We start from the raw sequence: 16,040 nt of genomic DNA, 5'->3' as shown, positions 1-16,040 counted from the left end.
TGCAGAACAAAAGCTTTTAATTTTGATGAAGTCCAATTTATCAACTTTTGTTTAACGATTAAGTTACTTCAGGCATATGCCATTGTTTCAGACCATGTCCTAGACTTCAGGGGGTGTTCACTCACTCTTTCACTGTTAAATGAAAAGTCTGCAGGTACTTGTAGGCCTGAGGGAGGAATGGTCCTCAGATTGTCATCAGACTCTAGGTAGAGACGACTAATGCAGATTCCTGGGGTTTTCCTTGCTTAGAAAATAACAGCTTGCACTTATTGCAGACACGTTTCATAGATAATCTCATTGACTCTTTGCGAACATATCTCTAAGGAGGCGTCATTTAATAGATAAGGAACTTATGCAAGGTTAATTACCTAATAAACAACAAGGTCCAGTTTTCAAACCTGGCCTCTTACCCCAATTCTAAACCATAGCACCATGCTGTAGACCTTGTTGATTCCTGAGGTCTGCAGTGGGCTCGAGGAAGCTACCTGTTAAATTTTTCTTCATATTTTGAGTTGACTAGTCAACAACTATGAAATATAAAGTATAGCTCTAGTTCTCTTGATCGCATTTTGGAGAATAGTCTGAAAATGCTTTGTATAATTTTATTTTCTCCTTTGTATGCCAAAAAGAAAAGTTTACTTTATTAGCGATAGCTTTCATAATAAAAATGAAATGTACCACAAAGGGAAACCTGCTGGCCTTTGCACCTTCATATCTACTAACTTCTCTTCCCTCCAGGATCACTACGGTCTTTCTTATTCTGTTTCCCAAACAGATAGAGATAGTGGCCTTTTCTTTCATCTTGCTTATGCTATTTTAAAATTGTTTCAAACAGCAAGTTTTATAACATGATTTCTTAGTCCTTAAACTCCATATTTACGGAAAATTTTAAATCTCTACAAAATTGAAAGTTGGAATAAGGAACCTGTATGTATATACATCCACCCGGCTTCAACAATGATCAACTCACACCAGCCTCACCTCTACTTCCTGTGATAGTCACATCATTTTATATGTAAATGTTACACATCACATCTCTAAAAAATAAAGGGCTTTTAAGTTATTTCTGAACTGGGCAGTGTATTGATTTTCCTTTAAATGTTGTGGAGCTGTCATCACTTACATAACCATTCTTCATAGGCTCTTGCATCTTTATCCATTTTGTAGAACTTCACTACGTTTCCAGCAGAGGGCGCTTGAAGCCTGGAGGAATTTAGACTTTCAAAGGCGGGAGAAGTAGAGTCCCATGAGTTTCACCATAACCCAGAGTAACCCGTCTCCTCTCCCCCTTTTTGAAAATCTCATCGGTGCATCTAGATGCGAAGCAAAAGATGCGGCAGGCCTGGAAGTCCTGGTTGATCTACGTGGTTTTTCGAAGGACCAAACTTCAGATGCAGACCACCGCCCTGAGGTTCAGGCAGCGGAGCATTTTGTGGTGAGTGCGCTTAGATGCCCTGCAGTTCAGCAACAACCATTTTCTCTCTGCCTTGCAGCCTAAAAACCCACCTCAAAACAGCTTTGAACATAATTGATACCCAGTAAGTATTTATTGACAATTTGTCCAACTATAAGGTCACTGGTCTTCACATAATCATAACACTAATTGATTACTTGCTAAGTTCTAAACCCTGTATTAAGTATGTGTGTATATTAATTTTTTTTTAGTGTAAAGTGTCTCATTTAACCCTCACCATAAACTGTAAAAGAAGTTTTATTGTACAGATTAAGATATACAGTAAGCCTCAGAAAGGTTGAGTATCTTTTTTTTTTTTTTTTTTTAAATATATTTTATTGATTTTTTTACAGAGAGGAAGGGAGAGAGATAGAGAGCTATAAACGTCGATGAGAGAGAAACATTGACCAGCTGCCTCTTGCACACCCCCCACCGGGGATGTGCCCGCAACCAAGGTACATGCCCCTGACCGGAATCGAACCTGGGACCTTTCAGTCCGCAGACCGACGCTCTACCACTGAGCCAAACCGGTTTCGGCAGGTTGAGTATCTTAACGGAGCTCATGTAAGTTGTAAATGCATTTTTCTGATGCCAAACCCATGCTCCTGCCTGGGCACTGTGTGTAGAATGGATAAGAGCAGAGGCTTTCCAGCTAGACTGAGTTGGGTTCACATCCCTCTTCTAACGTGTGTTATTGGGTCATTTCACCTCTCCAGGTCTCACTTGTTTCATCTGTGAAATAGGCACACCATTAAGTATCTTTTAAGGTTGTCATGGAGACACTTTTAAGATAATATTTGTGAAGTATTTTACCATAGGATGGACATATAGAAGTCATTTAAAATAATTTTGAAATGATTTAAAATTTATTCAGCAAATAATGTAAGATTCTTAATAAGAATGCAATTCTACTAGAGTCTATAGTGGCTATTTTTACATGATTTTATTTACTCGGTGTATATTTACTGAGGGATTAAAATGTTCCTGGTATAATATTGGGTGCTGGGGAACTTACAATTCCCCAAGTGCTCTAAAAGGTAACTAATACTGTAAGATAGCTTGAGATTTTGAAGTGCATGACGCAGTTGGCATGGCTTAGGTTAGGAGGAAAAAGATTTTGGTGAGTTAGAGTGGCCAGGCAAATGGAGTGTTTCTGTAAAGCAGAGGCTGCTAACTCTCATGTCCTTGTTACTGATTTTAGGAGATCAATCAGGAGAAGAGAAACTAAGAGTGGAATGAACCCGGCCAAGGCAGCAGGAAAGGAAGGGATCCATCAGGACTAGAAATGTAAAAGCTACTTTCTCTGCAGGTTGTTCTGTGAGCTCTCCTGTTTTTTTTAATCTTGGCCGTGATTTATTATATATTTGTAAATATTTGTGTAAGCCATACAGAGCATGTTGTCTAAGGCTGGATCTGACCATCAGTTTCCAAACCTTAATTGGTAGCTTTAGGACTGTGTCTCGATTACCTTTTTTTTAGCAGCGACTCTACCATATCAATCTAGAGATGGCGCCACGAGGCAGAAGGACTTGAGCTGAGAGTCTGAGGCCCAGCGCTCACTACCCTCCTCCTCTTTCCTCCATGGCTTTCTCTGACTGGTGCTGTCCTCACTGTGCTCTTTGACAGGGTGTGGTGGAGCGAGTGGAGGCGGCAGCTGGGCCAGGCCCGGGCGGGACGTGCTCTGTGTGCCTCGGCTGCGAAGCACAGGGCCTTGAGCCTCCAGCTGCAGGTGAGTCCTCGGCCCCTCATTGTGAAGCCCCGCACCCAAGGGTGATGCTTGGAATGTGGCAGTGCTCGCTAAGTGCTAGCCACTCACTGCTACTCCTTCCCTCACTGTGTAGCTCTAAGTCTCCATCTATGGAAAGGGATCTTCTTTATCCTTGTTTTTGTTTTTTTGTTTTTATAACATATTTTATTGATTTTTTACAGAGAGGAAGGGAAAGGGATAGAGAGCTAGAAATGTCGACGAGAGAGAAACATCGACCAGCTGCCTCCTGTACACCCCCTACTGGGGGTGCCCGCAACCAATGTACATGCCCTTGACCGGAATCGAACCTGGGACCTTCCAGTCCGTAGACCGATGCTCTATCCACTGAGCCAAACCGGTTTTGGCTTTATCCTTGTTTTTAAAAATTGTCTTGGCTATATCGGGAGATCACGCTGTAAGTTATGTAAATGTCTAACCACTATGTTGTACTCGTGAAACTAATACGTTATTGAATGTCCCTGTAATTTAAAGAAGCGGAAGTTCAGCCCTGGCCAGCTGTCTCAGTCGGAGCGTTGTCCCATACACCCAAAGGTTGTGGGTCCGATCCCCGGTTGGGGCACCTGTGTGGTGTGAGGCAACCAATCTGTGTTTCTCTCTCACATGTTTCTCTCTCCCCCTCTCTTCCCCTCTCTGGAATCAATGAAAATCATATCCTCAGGTGAGGATTAAAAAAAAAAAGTGCAATAACAAACAAAACATTTTAAAAGGCAATAAAAATAAGAAGCTCGAGCTAAATTTAAGAGTCAGCTCCAAGCGGCTACGTGGGCCCAGAGCCCTTTGCACCTCGCGTTCCCTTCTGCCTACGCCCCTGTTCCCGCCGAAGCTTGTCTCTCTCCACATGTTTTCTGAAGACGTGCCAGCCGCTGTGGGCTTACTGACCATTGGCGGCAATGTTGGCTGCTACCCCTGGGTAGATAGTGTCAGAATTGAGTTGAATTCCTGGACACCCTACTGGTGTCCAAGAATTGCTTGTTGGTATGTGTCTGATGGGGGACTTCTCTGTACCTCCCGCCCACCCCACTTTAGAATGGGGTCCACGGACCCAATTGAGAGGGAGAGCAGGAAGGGTTAGGTAGGTCATGAGGTGACAAGGAGGCAGATTGTAAGGCTTTGCAGGCTGTGCCCGTTAAAGGCTTTGGCTCTTATTCCGAGTGGGGGGAAGGGGGTATGAGGGTGTGGGAGGCTATTGGCTTTGAGTGGAGGAGTGAGGTGATCCCACTTACCTCTTCAGAGGACCCCTCTGGCTCATTACTGCTGCCTTCTGAGCAGGAAAGGGAGGGAGAGAAACTAGAGACGGTGTGTTTGCTTATGTTTTTAAGAAAAATAAAACAACAAAAAGTAAATAAAAAAGGAAGAAAATCCCTAGGGTTTTAAGACACACTGAAACAAACATACCAAGTTTGTAGCAATGACTCCACAGAGAAAATCATTACTTCAGGGGACTTCAAAATACAATATTTGGACTGTTCCTCCCTAGTGGGATGTACGCTAAGGACACAGAAGAAATTTAAAAATCATCCAGCAATCTTACTGTGTGTGTGCGTTTCCCCGCACCTGTACTTCACCTCTGTTTTCCTGCCTCTCCTTTGATCATCGTCTTCTCTGTATTTTTCAGGCTTGGTCACGGTGGCAGGAACAGCTCCTGCAGGTCCAGAGAGAGAGACAGAAGCTGGTCTGCGCAGTGAGACACCATCAGCACTGGCAGAAGTGCAGATGTCTGAAGGCCTGGCTTGACTACCTGCAGGCCCGCAGGGTGAAGAGACAGCAGACCGGTGAGCAGGAAGTTCCGGGCTCGAGAGACAGAGGGTCGGGTCACAATTTCCACTGTCCTTCCGCAGTGGAGCTAATTCATTAAGGGGAGAGAGAAGCAGAGGGTGCCCCAGATCCTGGTGAAGGGAGATTGAAGAGGAAAGTACATGATCCTCAATTCACATTTATTTTCTTCTGCGTATATATTTTATTCAGTAGAGTTTTAAAATACATTTTTTTATTGATTTTAGAGAGGAAAGGAGAGGAAGAGAGAGAGAGAAACATCAATGATGAGAGAGAATCATTGATTGGCTGCCTCTCCTGCACTCCCCCTTACTGGGGATCGAGCCCACAACCTGGGTATGTATCCTTGCTTTGAAACCATGTGGTCCAGGGTTCCTCGTGAGAACTGCCTTGGAGCTGTGCTGGCTGCTCGTGGTGGAGGTCAGCTGGTATGAGGGATGCTTCCTGTTCCTGCTCTACCCAGTGCGGGAGGGGCAGCAGCTCAGTTGTGTTCTGTGTTGCAGAGATGGCTGAGCGATTCCACCAAGTCACGGTGCTGCAGACACACTTCTGCGATTGGCAGTGGGCCTGGCAGCGGAGGCAGAGCTGGCATGCTCACCAAGCCCGGGTGCAAGCGCTGGCCGGCAGGGTGGCGCTGCGGCGGGCCTTCTCTCACTGGAAGCACTGTATCCTTTCCGCCCCGCAGCCCTGTCCGCCGCCAGCCAGTGCAGCCTGAGCTTGGGACACACCGGCAGCAGTTCCTGAACTTTCATAGTCCTGGTCTCTTGACTTCTTTTAGAAATCTTTGTTTAATGGGGGCTATTCATACAAAAGAGTATGCACCATTTATAGTTTATAGAATACTAACCTGTGTACCCACCACGCAGCCTAAAAAATAGAACATTGCTGCCCGGCCTGTGTGGCTCAATGGTTGATCGTCGACCTATGGACCAGGAGGTCCCAGTTCGATTCTCGATCAGGGCACATGTCGGGGTTGCAGGCTTGATCCCCAGTAGGGGGTGTGTAGAAGGCAGCTCTCCGCGGGCCGTCAGGGGAACACAGGTGGACATCGCTGGGTCACCAGGACTGTGCCGTGTGGGGTGGGAACCCCGTGGAGCGAGAGGCCTTAACTGCTGGCAGACATGCTGCTGTGCGCGGAGGAGGCCGCCCAGTGGAAGCGGGCAGAGGAGCACTGGCGGCGCCGCTGGCTGGTAAGCCTGTCAGCCCTGGACCCACCCACGTGCTCCTTCAGTGCCTCTGGGCCTGTGAGCGTCACACGCCCTGTGTGGGCGTCCCTGTTTTCACTCTGGGTCCGAGATGGTAATGGTGGGGTCCGAGGGTGTGGAACTGTAAGGGACTCTTAGAGATGATGTAGTCCTGGGGTTTTTTGCTGGTCCACGGCGGGCCCCTTTTAATGGTAGAAGCCTAATCTGTGAAATCGATCTAAGAAGAGAGGATGGAGGAAGGTGGAAGGTCTGGGTGTACAACCTGTTCTTTCCCCGACCCTCGCCAACATTCAGTGCCCCGGGGGCTCCACAGACCACAGTGTGAGGACCCCTGACCCCTTCGCTTCTGTCTCGGGAAACTGAAGGCCAGGCCGTGGGGGAATGGGCTTGGCTTAGGCCACAGGTGAGACATGGATGGGGCTGGAGCCAGGCCCGCGTGTCCTGCCCCTTCTCCAGCCCGCGACTCACCGAGGATTCCTTCTCCTCCACTCTTGCAAAACTGCATTTATAATCGCTAGTATAGACAGTGACCTCGCGTAGTTTAAAACAAAAAATCCTAGGCTAAAAGCCGTCTCCCTTCTGAGAGGCAGAGTTGATATTTTCAATCTCTGTCGATAGTGTTCCCATCTGGGCCGTGCGGGTCTCTGCTGGTCAGCGGGAGGGCGTGTTCTGGGCATTACTGTGGACAGCAGGCAGTGGTTCCACAGCTTCTTACTAAGTGCCTACTGTGCGGCCACCCTACTGTGTGTGTGTCAGACTCCCAGTTGGAACTCAGAAGCGCCCTCAGGGACCTGGGAGCAGCTGTGACAGCTTCTGGCCACCGGATTCGGGCACCTGTTACTGTTGAGCCTCTTCTGATGGGTGACCGTGTGCCCTCTCTTCCTCCCACAGCGCTTCTGCTTCCGAGCCCTCAGAGGCAATGTGGCCCGCGCCCGCCTCCAGCGGATGAGAAGGAACCTCGCTCACCAGCAGCATGACGCCGGGGTGAGGGCCTGCTCCTGCCCCGGGGCCCCCTGGTGGCCCTTTTCTTGTTAATCTTCGGGCTCCTGACCTGCATAGACTGGGAGGCCCTCCTTACAGCTTCACCTGGCCACCCCCCAGGCCGGGTGTACGTTGGGGGCTCCCAATTGAGGCCATTCCTGCTTTGGGGACCTTACACCTTTCAATGTGGGGTTTGCTAGCTAACGGGCTAAGAGATTTGTTTGCCGTAATAAACGTGCTTCTTTCCTGTTTTGTTTCAGCTGCTGCGCCGGTTCTGGAACCTCTGGCAGTCTCGGATCGAGCAGAAGCAGGAGAGAGAGCAGCGCCCCCTACTGCAGGCTGCCCGGGACCACCACAGGTAGGCACCCTGGCCCTCGCCTGGGCTCTCCCTGGACCACCAGACGGACTTGCTGTTCTTAGGAGTGACCACTTCCCCCTCCGTGTGCTCTGAGCAGGTTCAGGAAGGAACCGGTGGGTCCTGCTCGGAGGAGAGGGAGAATGGGGATGTTTCTTCCGGCTCTTGGCCACCTGGTTTGAAGCTTGTGCATGCTGGCTCGCGCCTCAGTCCTTGGGGCTCTGATGGTGTTCACACACTGGAAGTGTGCATCAGTGCTGTCAGAGAGAAGGCTCAGGCCAGGGGCATATTTGTGGCGCGGTCTTGAGGGGTGCAGAGAGTGTCTTCGGTTTTTTAGAGTTAATCATTCCGTTAACATAAAGATGTGAGTGTCCACTTGTCCATGAGGAGAAACTCTGTCTAGGAAGGACGGTAGAGAGTTAAATAAAAGCTGCCTGCGTCCCTCCTCCAACCCCTTGGTCTTATGCTTCAGAGGTAACCACTATCAGTTTTTCACTGCCGGACCTGTTTAGTATATCCCCCTTAGAAAGCCACTTTAATCCATTCATGTGCATAGTTATAGGTCTGGTTGTGGACCATTTTTTTCTTTTTCTTTTTTAAGGGGAGTGGTGAGAGGATAGGTATTTTTATTTTATTTTATATTATTATTTTTAATTGGTTTCAGAGAGGAAGAGGAAGGGAGAGAGAGAAACCTCAATAATGAGAGAAAATCACTGATCAGCTGCCTCCTGCACTCTCCCTCCCCCCCAACTGGGGATCAAGCCCACAACCGGGCATGTGCCCTGGAGCAGAATTGAACCTGGGACCCTTCAGTCTGCAGGCCAATGCTCTATCCACGGAGCCAAACCAGCCAGGGCTGGAGCATTTCTTACTAAGTCAGGGACAACCCCAGTGTTTAGCCGATTCAGTTCAGTTACCATTATTGTAAATCCTGGTTTACAGAACTGAACATAGTTCGCCTTTTCAAAAAGGCTGTGGAGACGAGCGGGGTGTTATAAATGAGCCCAGGCCGTGAGGCAGGAAAGGCTATGGGGGGGCTGCATGCATGTTACCGACGTTCCGGAGACATCGCACCTGGTGGTCTGTTTCCAATGGTGGCAACACCTGGGGGCCAGCCACCGCCCAAAGTCGGGGCTGGCTTGTTTCAAGTTAGACAGCAGGTTCTTACTCTCGTCTCCGGGAATGAACGCATGGGGCGCTTTTAACCCTTGTGAGGTCACTACACTGAGGACCGCCCAAGAACAAAGCAGAACGGGAACCTGGAGAGGGATGGGCAGCGCCTTGGCGTTCTGTTTGATTTCAGAAGAACGTTGCTACGCAAGTGTGTCAAGTTGTGGCTACAGCGAATGCAGGAGAGGCAAGACAAGCAGGTATGGAGCCCTTCCCCGCAGGCGCTCTGCTGGCTGGCACTCCGGTTACGTTTCCTTTGCTTTGAAAAGATTCTTGTAGCCCGGCCAGCGTGGCTCAGCGGTTGGGCATTGACCTAGGAATCAGGAGGTCAGGATTTGACTCCCAGTCAGGGCACAGGCCCGGGTTGGAGGCTCAGTCCCCAGTGTGGGGCGTGCAGGAGGCAGCTGGTCCATGATACTCTCTCATCGTTGATGTTTCTCTCTCTTTCCCTGTCCCTTCCTCTGTGAAATCAATAAAAACAGGCCATTTTCTTTTTTAACATAAAGTACAAGTAAAGCTCACTCGTTGTCTTACCTCAGCTGCTGCAGGCCAGAGCAGACAGGCACTTCCAGCAGAGAGCCCTGCCCGCAGCCTTCCAGGCTTGGAGGAGGCTCTGGCGATGGCGCCTGCAAGAGCGCGTCCTCGAGGCCAGAGCGGCACGCTTCCACAGGTACGCAGCTGGGCACGGGGTCTGACCGCCACCGCCCGGCCATCGCGGTGCCTTCAGCCTCGCAGGCCCCTGGGCGAGTCTCTTCCTGCTTTTTCTCTGAAATCAGTGCGCCCTCACTGACTCCATCTCGCAGGAAGACGGCCAGCCTTCTCCTCCAGGTTAACGTTAGTCCAGCTCATTGCAGATGCTTTCAAAGCCGCTGGGTTGTACGCCCCTTCCCTGCTCACAAGCCACAGTGCACTCCATTCACACCGCCCCTTAGCCTTCTGGGTCCGAGGGGTGGACCTTGCGTTGCTTTGGCCAGCCCTCTGGAGAGTGATTTCCCTGCACCTTGTGGTCCCTGCTCTGCTAGGCCTGGCTCGGTGATGTCCTGAAATTAGGACAGGCACGGAGCAGAGCCACAGGGGCAAACGTGCCCGACAGCAGGTCCTCACCACGTGTGGGAGCGATGTATTGAAATGATTCGTCGCTAGCTGAGTGTCTGCCACGGTGGTAGGCAGGGTGTGTGGGAGAAAGAAACCACCAGTGGAGAGACTCGTGTGCCCATGCCATCATCATTAATAACATCCTCTCCCCGCAGTCCTGAGGGAGCAGGTGCAGAATGGCTAATGACCCACCAGGTAGCGCAGGCGGTCATTGGCAGAGTCCGGGTTTAACTCCGAGCTCCCGGACTCCAAAGTCCAAGGAGGGAGATCTTCCTAAAGACTTGGCGGGAGATAAGACTGTTACGCAAGAAAGGAGAGAAGAACAGACAGTTCCAGAGGACAGATCCTCGTGTCCTCAGCGGTGTCAGCCACAACCGCGAGGGCTCAGCGCTAGTGCTGAGGGTCGGACCGGGGCGGGCGTGGCTGTGAGGATGGGTGGCCCAGTGGACAGATGAGGACAGGACGGAGGCGAAGGGTCAGTGAGAGGCAGATGTGTGGACAGGTGCAGCCGGTGAGATGACAGCTCTGGGGATTGCCCTGAGTAATGGTGTGCAGCTTAGGACAGAGAGGCGAGAGGGAGGGACACGTATTGGGACAAGCGGCCTGATCTTGATTAGGAGGATTTGATCCTCGGCCAGGCGGGGCGAGGCAGCCATTTGATGTGTCTCTCTCACATTGATGTTTCTTTTTCTCTCTCCCCCACTGCACTCTCATAAAATTAACAGAAAAAAATGTCTTCACGTGAGAATTAACAAAAAATACACTTTTCAGTTACACTTCACACACAGTATTACATTTGTTTCAGGTGTACAACATGATCAGATGTTTACATGCTTTACGCAGTGATAGGTCTAGGATCCGTCTAGAGGTGATGGAGCAATGGTTCCCACACTTTCCTCCCTGTCCTCCCTGCTGCTTCTGGGGCAGCCTCAGGCCTGCTCAGCACCTTGGGGGCCAGGCACCTGGCTGCTTTATATTTTTGTTGATATCAGAGAGGAAGGAAGAGGGAGAGAGAGAGCGAGAGAAACAGCTGCCTCCTGCACACCCCTCTCATTCTATTATTTTTTGTGTAGGGAGATGTTAGAGAAGCAAGTGTTTGCTATTTGGTGGCAGAAGATGTTTCGGCATCAAGAACACCGCCTGGCAGAGAGGATGGTACGTGGCTTCCCCTGAGGAGGTGCCGGTTCAAGCCTTTGCTTCACCGCCTCCTCCCCTTAGGATGTGGCCTGGGACCCAGACCCCCTGAATGACATCCTGCCCGTGACCAGGATTGGGGCAGGGCCAGGGCCAGCGCCTGGGCATCGGGTTCCTTCTGGGCGAGCGCAGCTGGCTCCTGAGTGTCTGTTTCTTCTGCCTCGTCGTCCTGGCTCCCATCCCCCGACCTCCCGCGTTCTGTTCTCCCCACCTTCCCGCCGCAGGCCCTGCTGCACGCGGAGCGGCAGCTCCTGCGCAGGTCCTGGTCCACGTGGCGCCAGCGGGCGGCAGCACATCGCCAGGAGCGGCAGCGGCAAGCAGTGGCCCGTGCCCACCACCGCCAAGCGAGGCTCAGGACGGCTTTCTCCACTTGGAGGGAGGGCGCCCGAGGGCTCAGATCAGAGTGAGTGGTCGCTTCTTTTATGTGTTTTTTTTTTTTTTTCTCTCTTATGTTTTTACTGATTTTTGGAGAGAGAGGAAAGAGGTAGAAACATCAGTGATGAGAGAGAATCTTTGATCAGCTGCCTCCTGCGTGCAGTCTCCTGGGACCCACAACCCCGGGCATGTGCTGTGACCTGGAATTGAACCGGTGACGTCTCGGTTCCTGGGTCGACGCTTAACCGCTGAGCCACACCGTCTGGGCTCAGACCGGCTTTGATCGTAGTAGCAGCACTGTCAGATCTGAGTGCCCAGCCAGAGGGTCATGTTAGCCGAGACTCTGGTTTCAAGTTCCGGAAATTCAATCGGAAACAGTCTGAGCAAAACCAGGGCTGTGCTGAGCGGATCCTCATGTGCCTGTGTCTCTGGGTCCGATGTGTGGGCGCACCCTGCTTGCTGGTGGGGGCTCAGGTGAAGTGACCGTGGCCCAGGAACAGCGAAAGGGCTTCCTGGGGGTCATGGACCCTCCCCAGCACGGAGCAGAGCTTTGCCTACCACGTGGTCAGTGGGGACCGCGCCAGGCACACTGCAGGCACTGCCCTGCTTCGGGGCCTCTTTGTCCCCATGGGGCCGGGAGGCTCTCCCCGCTCTCAGCTCGGGCCGCATCGGGCCTCCTGCGAGGTCGTCCCAGGGAGGAGAGCCCGAGTCCTCTGGCCGGATCTTGCTGCCCCCACAGTTAAGAACCACTAGGCAGGAGCCGGGGTGTGAGGGCACCCTCGGCGGGGCCCTGGCCGGTCTGGGCAGCGGCCCTGAGCGCCCTCTCTCCCCACAGGAAGACGGGCGGGGCGCTGGCGGCAGCATTCCTCTCGGCGCGGCTCCTGCGTGGGGCCTGGCACAGGTGGAGGGAGGTGAGCTCGGGCACAGCGCCACCCCAGGTGGCTGTGGACAGGGGGAGCTGGGTGGCAGTGACCCAAGTGACTCACCCGCCAGACGGGCTCCTCCCTGTCCCTCTGAGACCACAGGCCTCTGAGCGGGGGGCGGGCTGGGCAGCAGATGAGAACGTGAACCTGGCCGCCGGGATGCTGGCTCAGAGTTCCTGTTCTCTGCGCTGGGCCGCTCTTATCTGAGCTCCGGAGTCTGGAATTCCTGGTCTGACCACGATGGCATCCTGCTCTGGGCAAACCGTTCGCGCTCACATTGCCGGGGCATTTACCCAAGTCGGGCCCCGGCCCCATTTGGTCCCCTTTATACACGAAGTGGGGCTCCTGGTGTGCTTTCCCCGAGCTCACCCAGGCTGCGTGCACCCGGAGGAGAGGCTGAGCCTGCCCTCCTCGGCCCTCTGGCCGGCGCTCTGTTCGCAGTGCCTGACCCTGCGGGGCATCGAGCGGCAGAAGCTGATGCGAGCGGACCTGCACCGCCGGCACACCCTGCTGCACCGGGCGCTGCACTCCTGGGGGGTAGGCGCTGCGCTTCCTCCATCCCCTCAGGACATCAGAGCGGGTGCCGGCCAGTGGGCGTTACAGCACAGGCTCAGTCCTCTGTCCTCGCTCAGCAAACGCTGTCTGGGCTCCCGCCTTCCCTTCCGAGTGGCCCCGGGTCCAGGGGTGCAGGGGTCTGACTGAGGGTGAGGGCTGGCGGGTGGTCTGGCCTGAGGCCTTTGGCCGCTCCGCACCCTCTGGTGGGCGCGTGCTCTGGGCATGGAGGACCTCCGCGGCCTGCCTGGGAGTGGGGAGAGCGTGGGCCCAGGGCGGCCTCCAGTCCTGCTCTCCTGCAGACTTACCAGAGCCGGGTGCGGAGCGTCCTTCAGGAGGTAGCGGCCAGGGAGAGCCAGCACCAGAGGCGGCTGCTGCGGTGAGTGTCCTGGCGGCCCAGGCCCCGCCTGAGGGTGGGCACCAGGCTCCCGGGCAGGCAGGCAGGCAGGCAGGCAGGCTGGAGAGTTTTGTCCGGGCCAGGACGGGCCTGGCTGCCATGTGTAGCTCACTGCGTAGCGCTGGCTTTTCCGCAGCCAGCCCTCCGACCCCGGCCCACCCCTGTGCTCAGAGCCCCTGCTGCATGCGGAGCCGGGCCCTGGGAAGCAGCTCGCCCTGCCTGTCTGAGCCCCTCCTCCCCCCAGGCCGGAAGGAGGCTCCGGTGTAGCACCTCCTGCTCCAGAGGCTGCGATGGCTCCCATGGCCTCTTACTTCCCAGTCGCCTCCCCGCGAGGCTCTCCAGACCTTTCCCTGACTTTTGAGTCACCTCTCCGCCAGCACCATGTGTGTCTGGGACACTTTTGTCACCTGAACCAGCCCCCCCAGCCCGTCCTCCAGTCCTGCTAAGCCACGCTCTGAACTCACTCCTCCCGCAGGCCTCCCTCCGCCCACCCTTCCTTTGTGTCTGTTTCCTGCACCCCGTGTCAGGCCGCCTGTGTGTGAGGGACACCACTGTGCCTCCTCAGAGTCCCGTCTGTCCATTCAGCTCCTCAGACAGCAAGGCACGGAGAGGGGCCCCTGCACTAGCTCCCGGGTCTCAGGGTGACTCTCCTGTCCTGTCATTGCCTGTTACGGCGCGGTGTTCCACGGAGCGCACACGCGAGGATGTGGCCTTTGGTCTTGTCTGTCCGGCACAGGGCAGGGCTCAGTCACCATAACCACGGCCGCAGGAGAAATGCTCTGGGCAGAGAGTGGCCTTTGATTCAGGGGGGCTGCGGAACCAGCAGTGATTTCCAAGAGACTCAGCTCGTCTTTCCCCACTGGTGTGTGTGTGTGTGTGTGTGTGTGTGTGTCTGTGTCCCGGCCCGGCCTGTGCGCCTGCAGGTGTGTGTTCCGTCGCTGGAGGGAGAACGCAGCGGCCTGCGTGGAGGAAGCAAGGCAAACCTCTCGAGCGAGGGCTCACTACCGAAGGGGCCTGTGCCTCAAGGTGAGGCAGAGCCAGCGGCCCCGGGAGGGCTGGGACGGGCTCTGCGAGGGGGGGCGTGGGAGGTGGCAGGGACTCGCACTGAGCAAGGAACTGGGAAGTAAGGTCCTCCCACGGGAGCAGGCGGCTTCATGTTCATTGGCTTACTGGCCAGTTTCATAAGAAACGAGCGAGCAAGCTGGCCGTGTCAGACCAGTACTTCCCACCGGGTGGGGCGGCTCCTGACACCTCGGATGCGCCCTTGGGTGGAGAGTGGCCCCGCGGCCCGGGCCCGGGCTGTTCTCAGGAAAGCGCGAGGCTGGCGTGCAGGTCCCCTGCCCTGCAAGGAGGGTCAGGACTCCGCTGGGCTTTGCGGCCTTTGGGGCGAATGGAGTGTGTGATAGTTTGGGGAGCAGGCACCAGGTGTCTCCTGATACTGGACTTCTTGTCAGAGTGTCCTCTTCCTGTGACTGCCTGCGTCTCATCGGAAGTGTAAATGGACGTGTAGTTTCCGCATCACAGAAGGGAAGCCCATTCGCATCCTCATGGTAGGAGGTGATGTGTAACTCCTGGCAGGAGAGTGCCACCTGGAGTCTGGGCTCCCCGGCTGCCTGCCTGCAGATGGCACGCCTCCTGGAACGGTGGCAGCGCCATATGTCCACGCTTGGCCTCCTTCCCCGAGGAGCTGCCAGCAGAGCGGGCGTCCCCAGCAGGTCGGGACACGCTGTGACCGCCTCTTCGCTTGTCTGCCCGCAGGTCTTGGCGCGGTGGCGGGAGGCCACGGCCGTGCAGATCTACCGGCGGCAGCAGGCGGCCTGTGCCCTCGGGGAGGCCCAGCGGGTGCTGGCGAGGGGTAAGTGGCCCTGGGGCGGAGGGAGGGAGGGAGAAGGCCAAGACCAGTTGTTGTCCTGCAGCCTTTCTCCTCGTGTGTGTGGGTTTCCGGTTGCTGAGGCAACAGCACCACAGCCACTGGCTGTGCAACCTGGGCCCGTCCTCTGAGCCTGTTCCTCCCTCTGTAAAGTGGGCACAGTGCTCCCTGCGTCTCGGGGCGCCATGAGGCTCCAGTGAGACTTACACCTGCGTCCACAGCAGGGCCAGGCAGTGCCAGCGTTAGTACCGATGCTCGGCCTCCAGCCTTCCCTGCCCCGCCCGCGGGTGCCGGAGGGCATCAGTGCCCAGGTATCAGCCCTCTTCTGTCATCTCTGAAAGACACTGCTCTCAGGGCCCGAGAAAAGGGAAAATCCAAAGTAAGAAAAGCAGCAGGGGAAAGGGAGGATGCGGTGACAGACGCTCGGGCAGCCCCTCTGGGCCCTGACACACCTGTGTCTCTGGCTCGAGGGCCCGCGGGACGGTCGCACCAGCAGAGGGCCGGCCTGGTTCCGGCCCAGGGTGCTCACGGCTGTGGAGGTGCCCGAGCTGTCCCCAGAGGCGTGTCCACCTGTGGCGATCTCACCCAGTGAGGCTGACACCCCAGCGCTGGTCCCCATGGCCTTCTCCATTCTCCAAGCTCAGCTTTGCCCCTGACATAGTCGTTCACAAAAGACCGTTCACACTGACTCGGGCCTGCCCTAGGCCGTCTCAGGACCTGGTTTCGGTGCTGGCGGGCCCGGAGCCGGAGGGCAGCCCAGCAGCGAGCCCAGCTGGAGAGGGCGGCGCGGCATCACCGGCGGCAGCTGCTGCTGCAGGGCCTGGCCCGCTGGAAGGCGCACCACCGGGGCTGCGTCCGGAAGAGGGTGAGGCGGCGGCAGCTCCCAGCCCCGTTCCCCTGTGTGGTGGAGCCTCCCGGCCAGGAGAGCG

The 16,040-nt window shown here is 54.7% G+C and overlaps 1 protein-coding gene across 4 annotated transcripts in view; it reads left to right on the top strand.

Annotated features, from left to right (window-relative positions):
* SFI1 (SFI1 centrin binding protein) overlaps window positions 1–16,040 on the top strand; it is a 30,596-nt gene that overhangs the window by 9,811 nt on the left and 4,745 nt on the right. For all 4 annotated transcript variants that reach the window (XR_014793484.1, XM_084867633.1, XM_084867635.1 and 1 more), the window contains exons 7-23: window positions 1,318–1,435; window positions 3,080–3,182; window positions 4,837–4,993; window positions 5,498–5,659; window positions 6,114–6,184; window positions 7,091–7,183; window positions 7,441–7,538; window positions 8,839–8,905; window positions 9,245–9,375; window positions 10,874–10,955; window positions 11,219–11,397; window positions 12,205–12,280; window positions 12,734–12,829; window positions 13,147–13,223; window positions 14,165–14,267; window positions 15,000–15,096; window positions 15,816–15,976. Coding sequence is in view for 3 of the 4 variants with exons in the window: in XM_084867633.1 (XP_084723759.1) it covers window positions 1,318–1,435; window positions 3,080–3,182; window positions 4,837–4,993; window positions 5,498–5,659; window positions 6,114–6,184; window positions 7,091–7,183; window positions 7,441–7,538; window positions 8,839–8,905; window positions 9,245–9,375; window positions 10,874–10,955; window positions 11,219–11,397; window positions 12,205–12,280; window positions 12,734–12,829; window positions 13,147–13,223; window positions 14,165–14,267; window positions 15,000–15,096; window positions 15,816–15,976 (1,871 nt within the window). In the remaining variant the exon portion in view is untranslated. The remainder of the gene's footprint in view (window positions 1–1,317; window positions 1,436–3,079; window positions 3,183–4,836; window positions 4,994–5,497; window positions 5,660–6,113; window positions 6,185–7,090; window positions 7,184–7,440; window positions 7,539–8,838; window positions 8,906–9,244; window positions 9,376–10,873; window positions 10,956–11,218; window positions 11,398–12,204; window positions 12,281–12,733; window positions 12,830–13,146; window positions 13,224–14,164; window positions 14,268–14,999; window positions 15,097–15,815; window positions 15,977–16,040) is intronic.

Source organism: Pipistrellus hanaki (genome assembly GCF_964339955.1).
Source record: "Pipistrellus hanaki genome assembly, chromosome: 19".
In the NCBI taxonomy this organism is placed as follows: Eukaryota; Metazoa; Chordata; class Mammalia; order Chiroptera; family Vespertilionidae; genus Pipistrellus; species Pipistrellus hanaki.
This window is presented reverse-complemented; position numbering and strand designations above follow the sequence as displayed.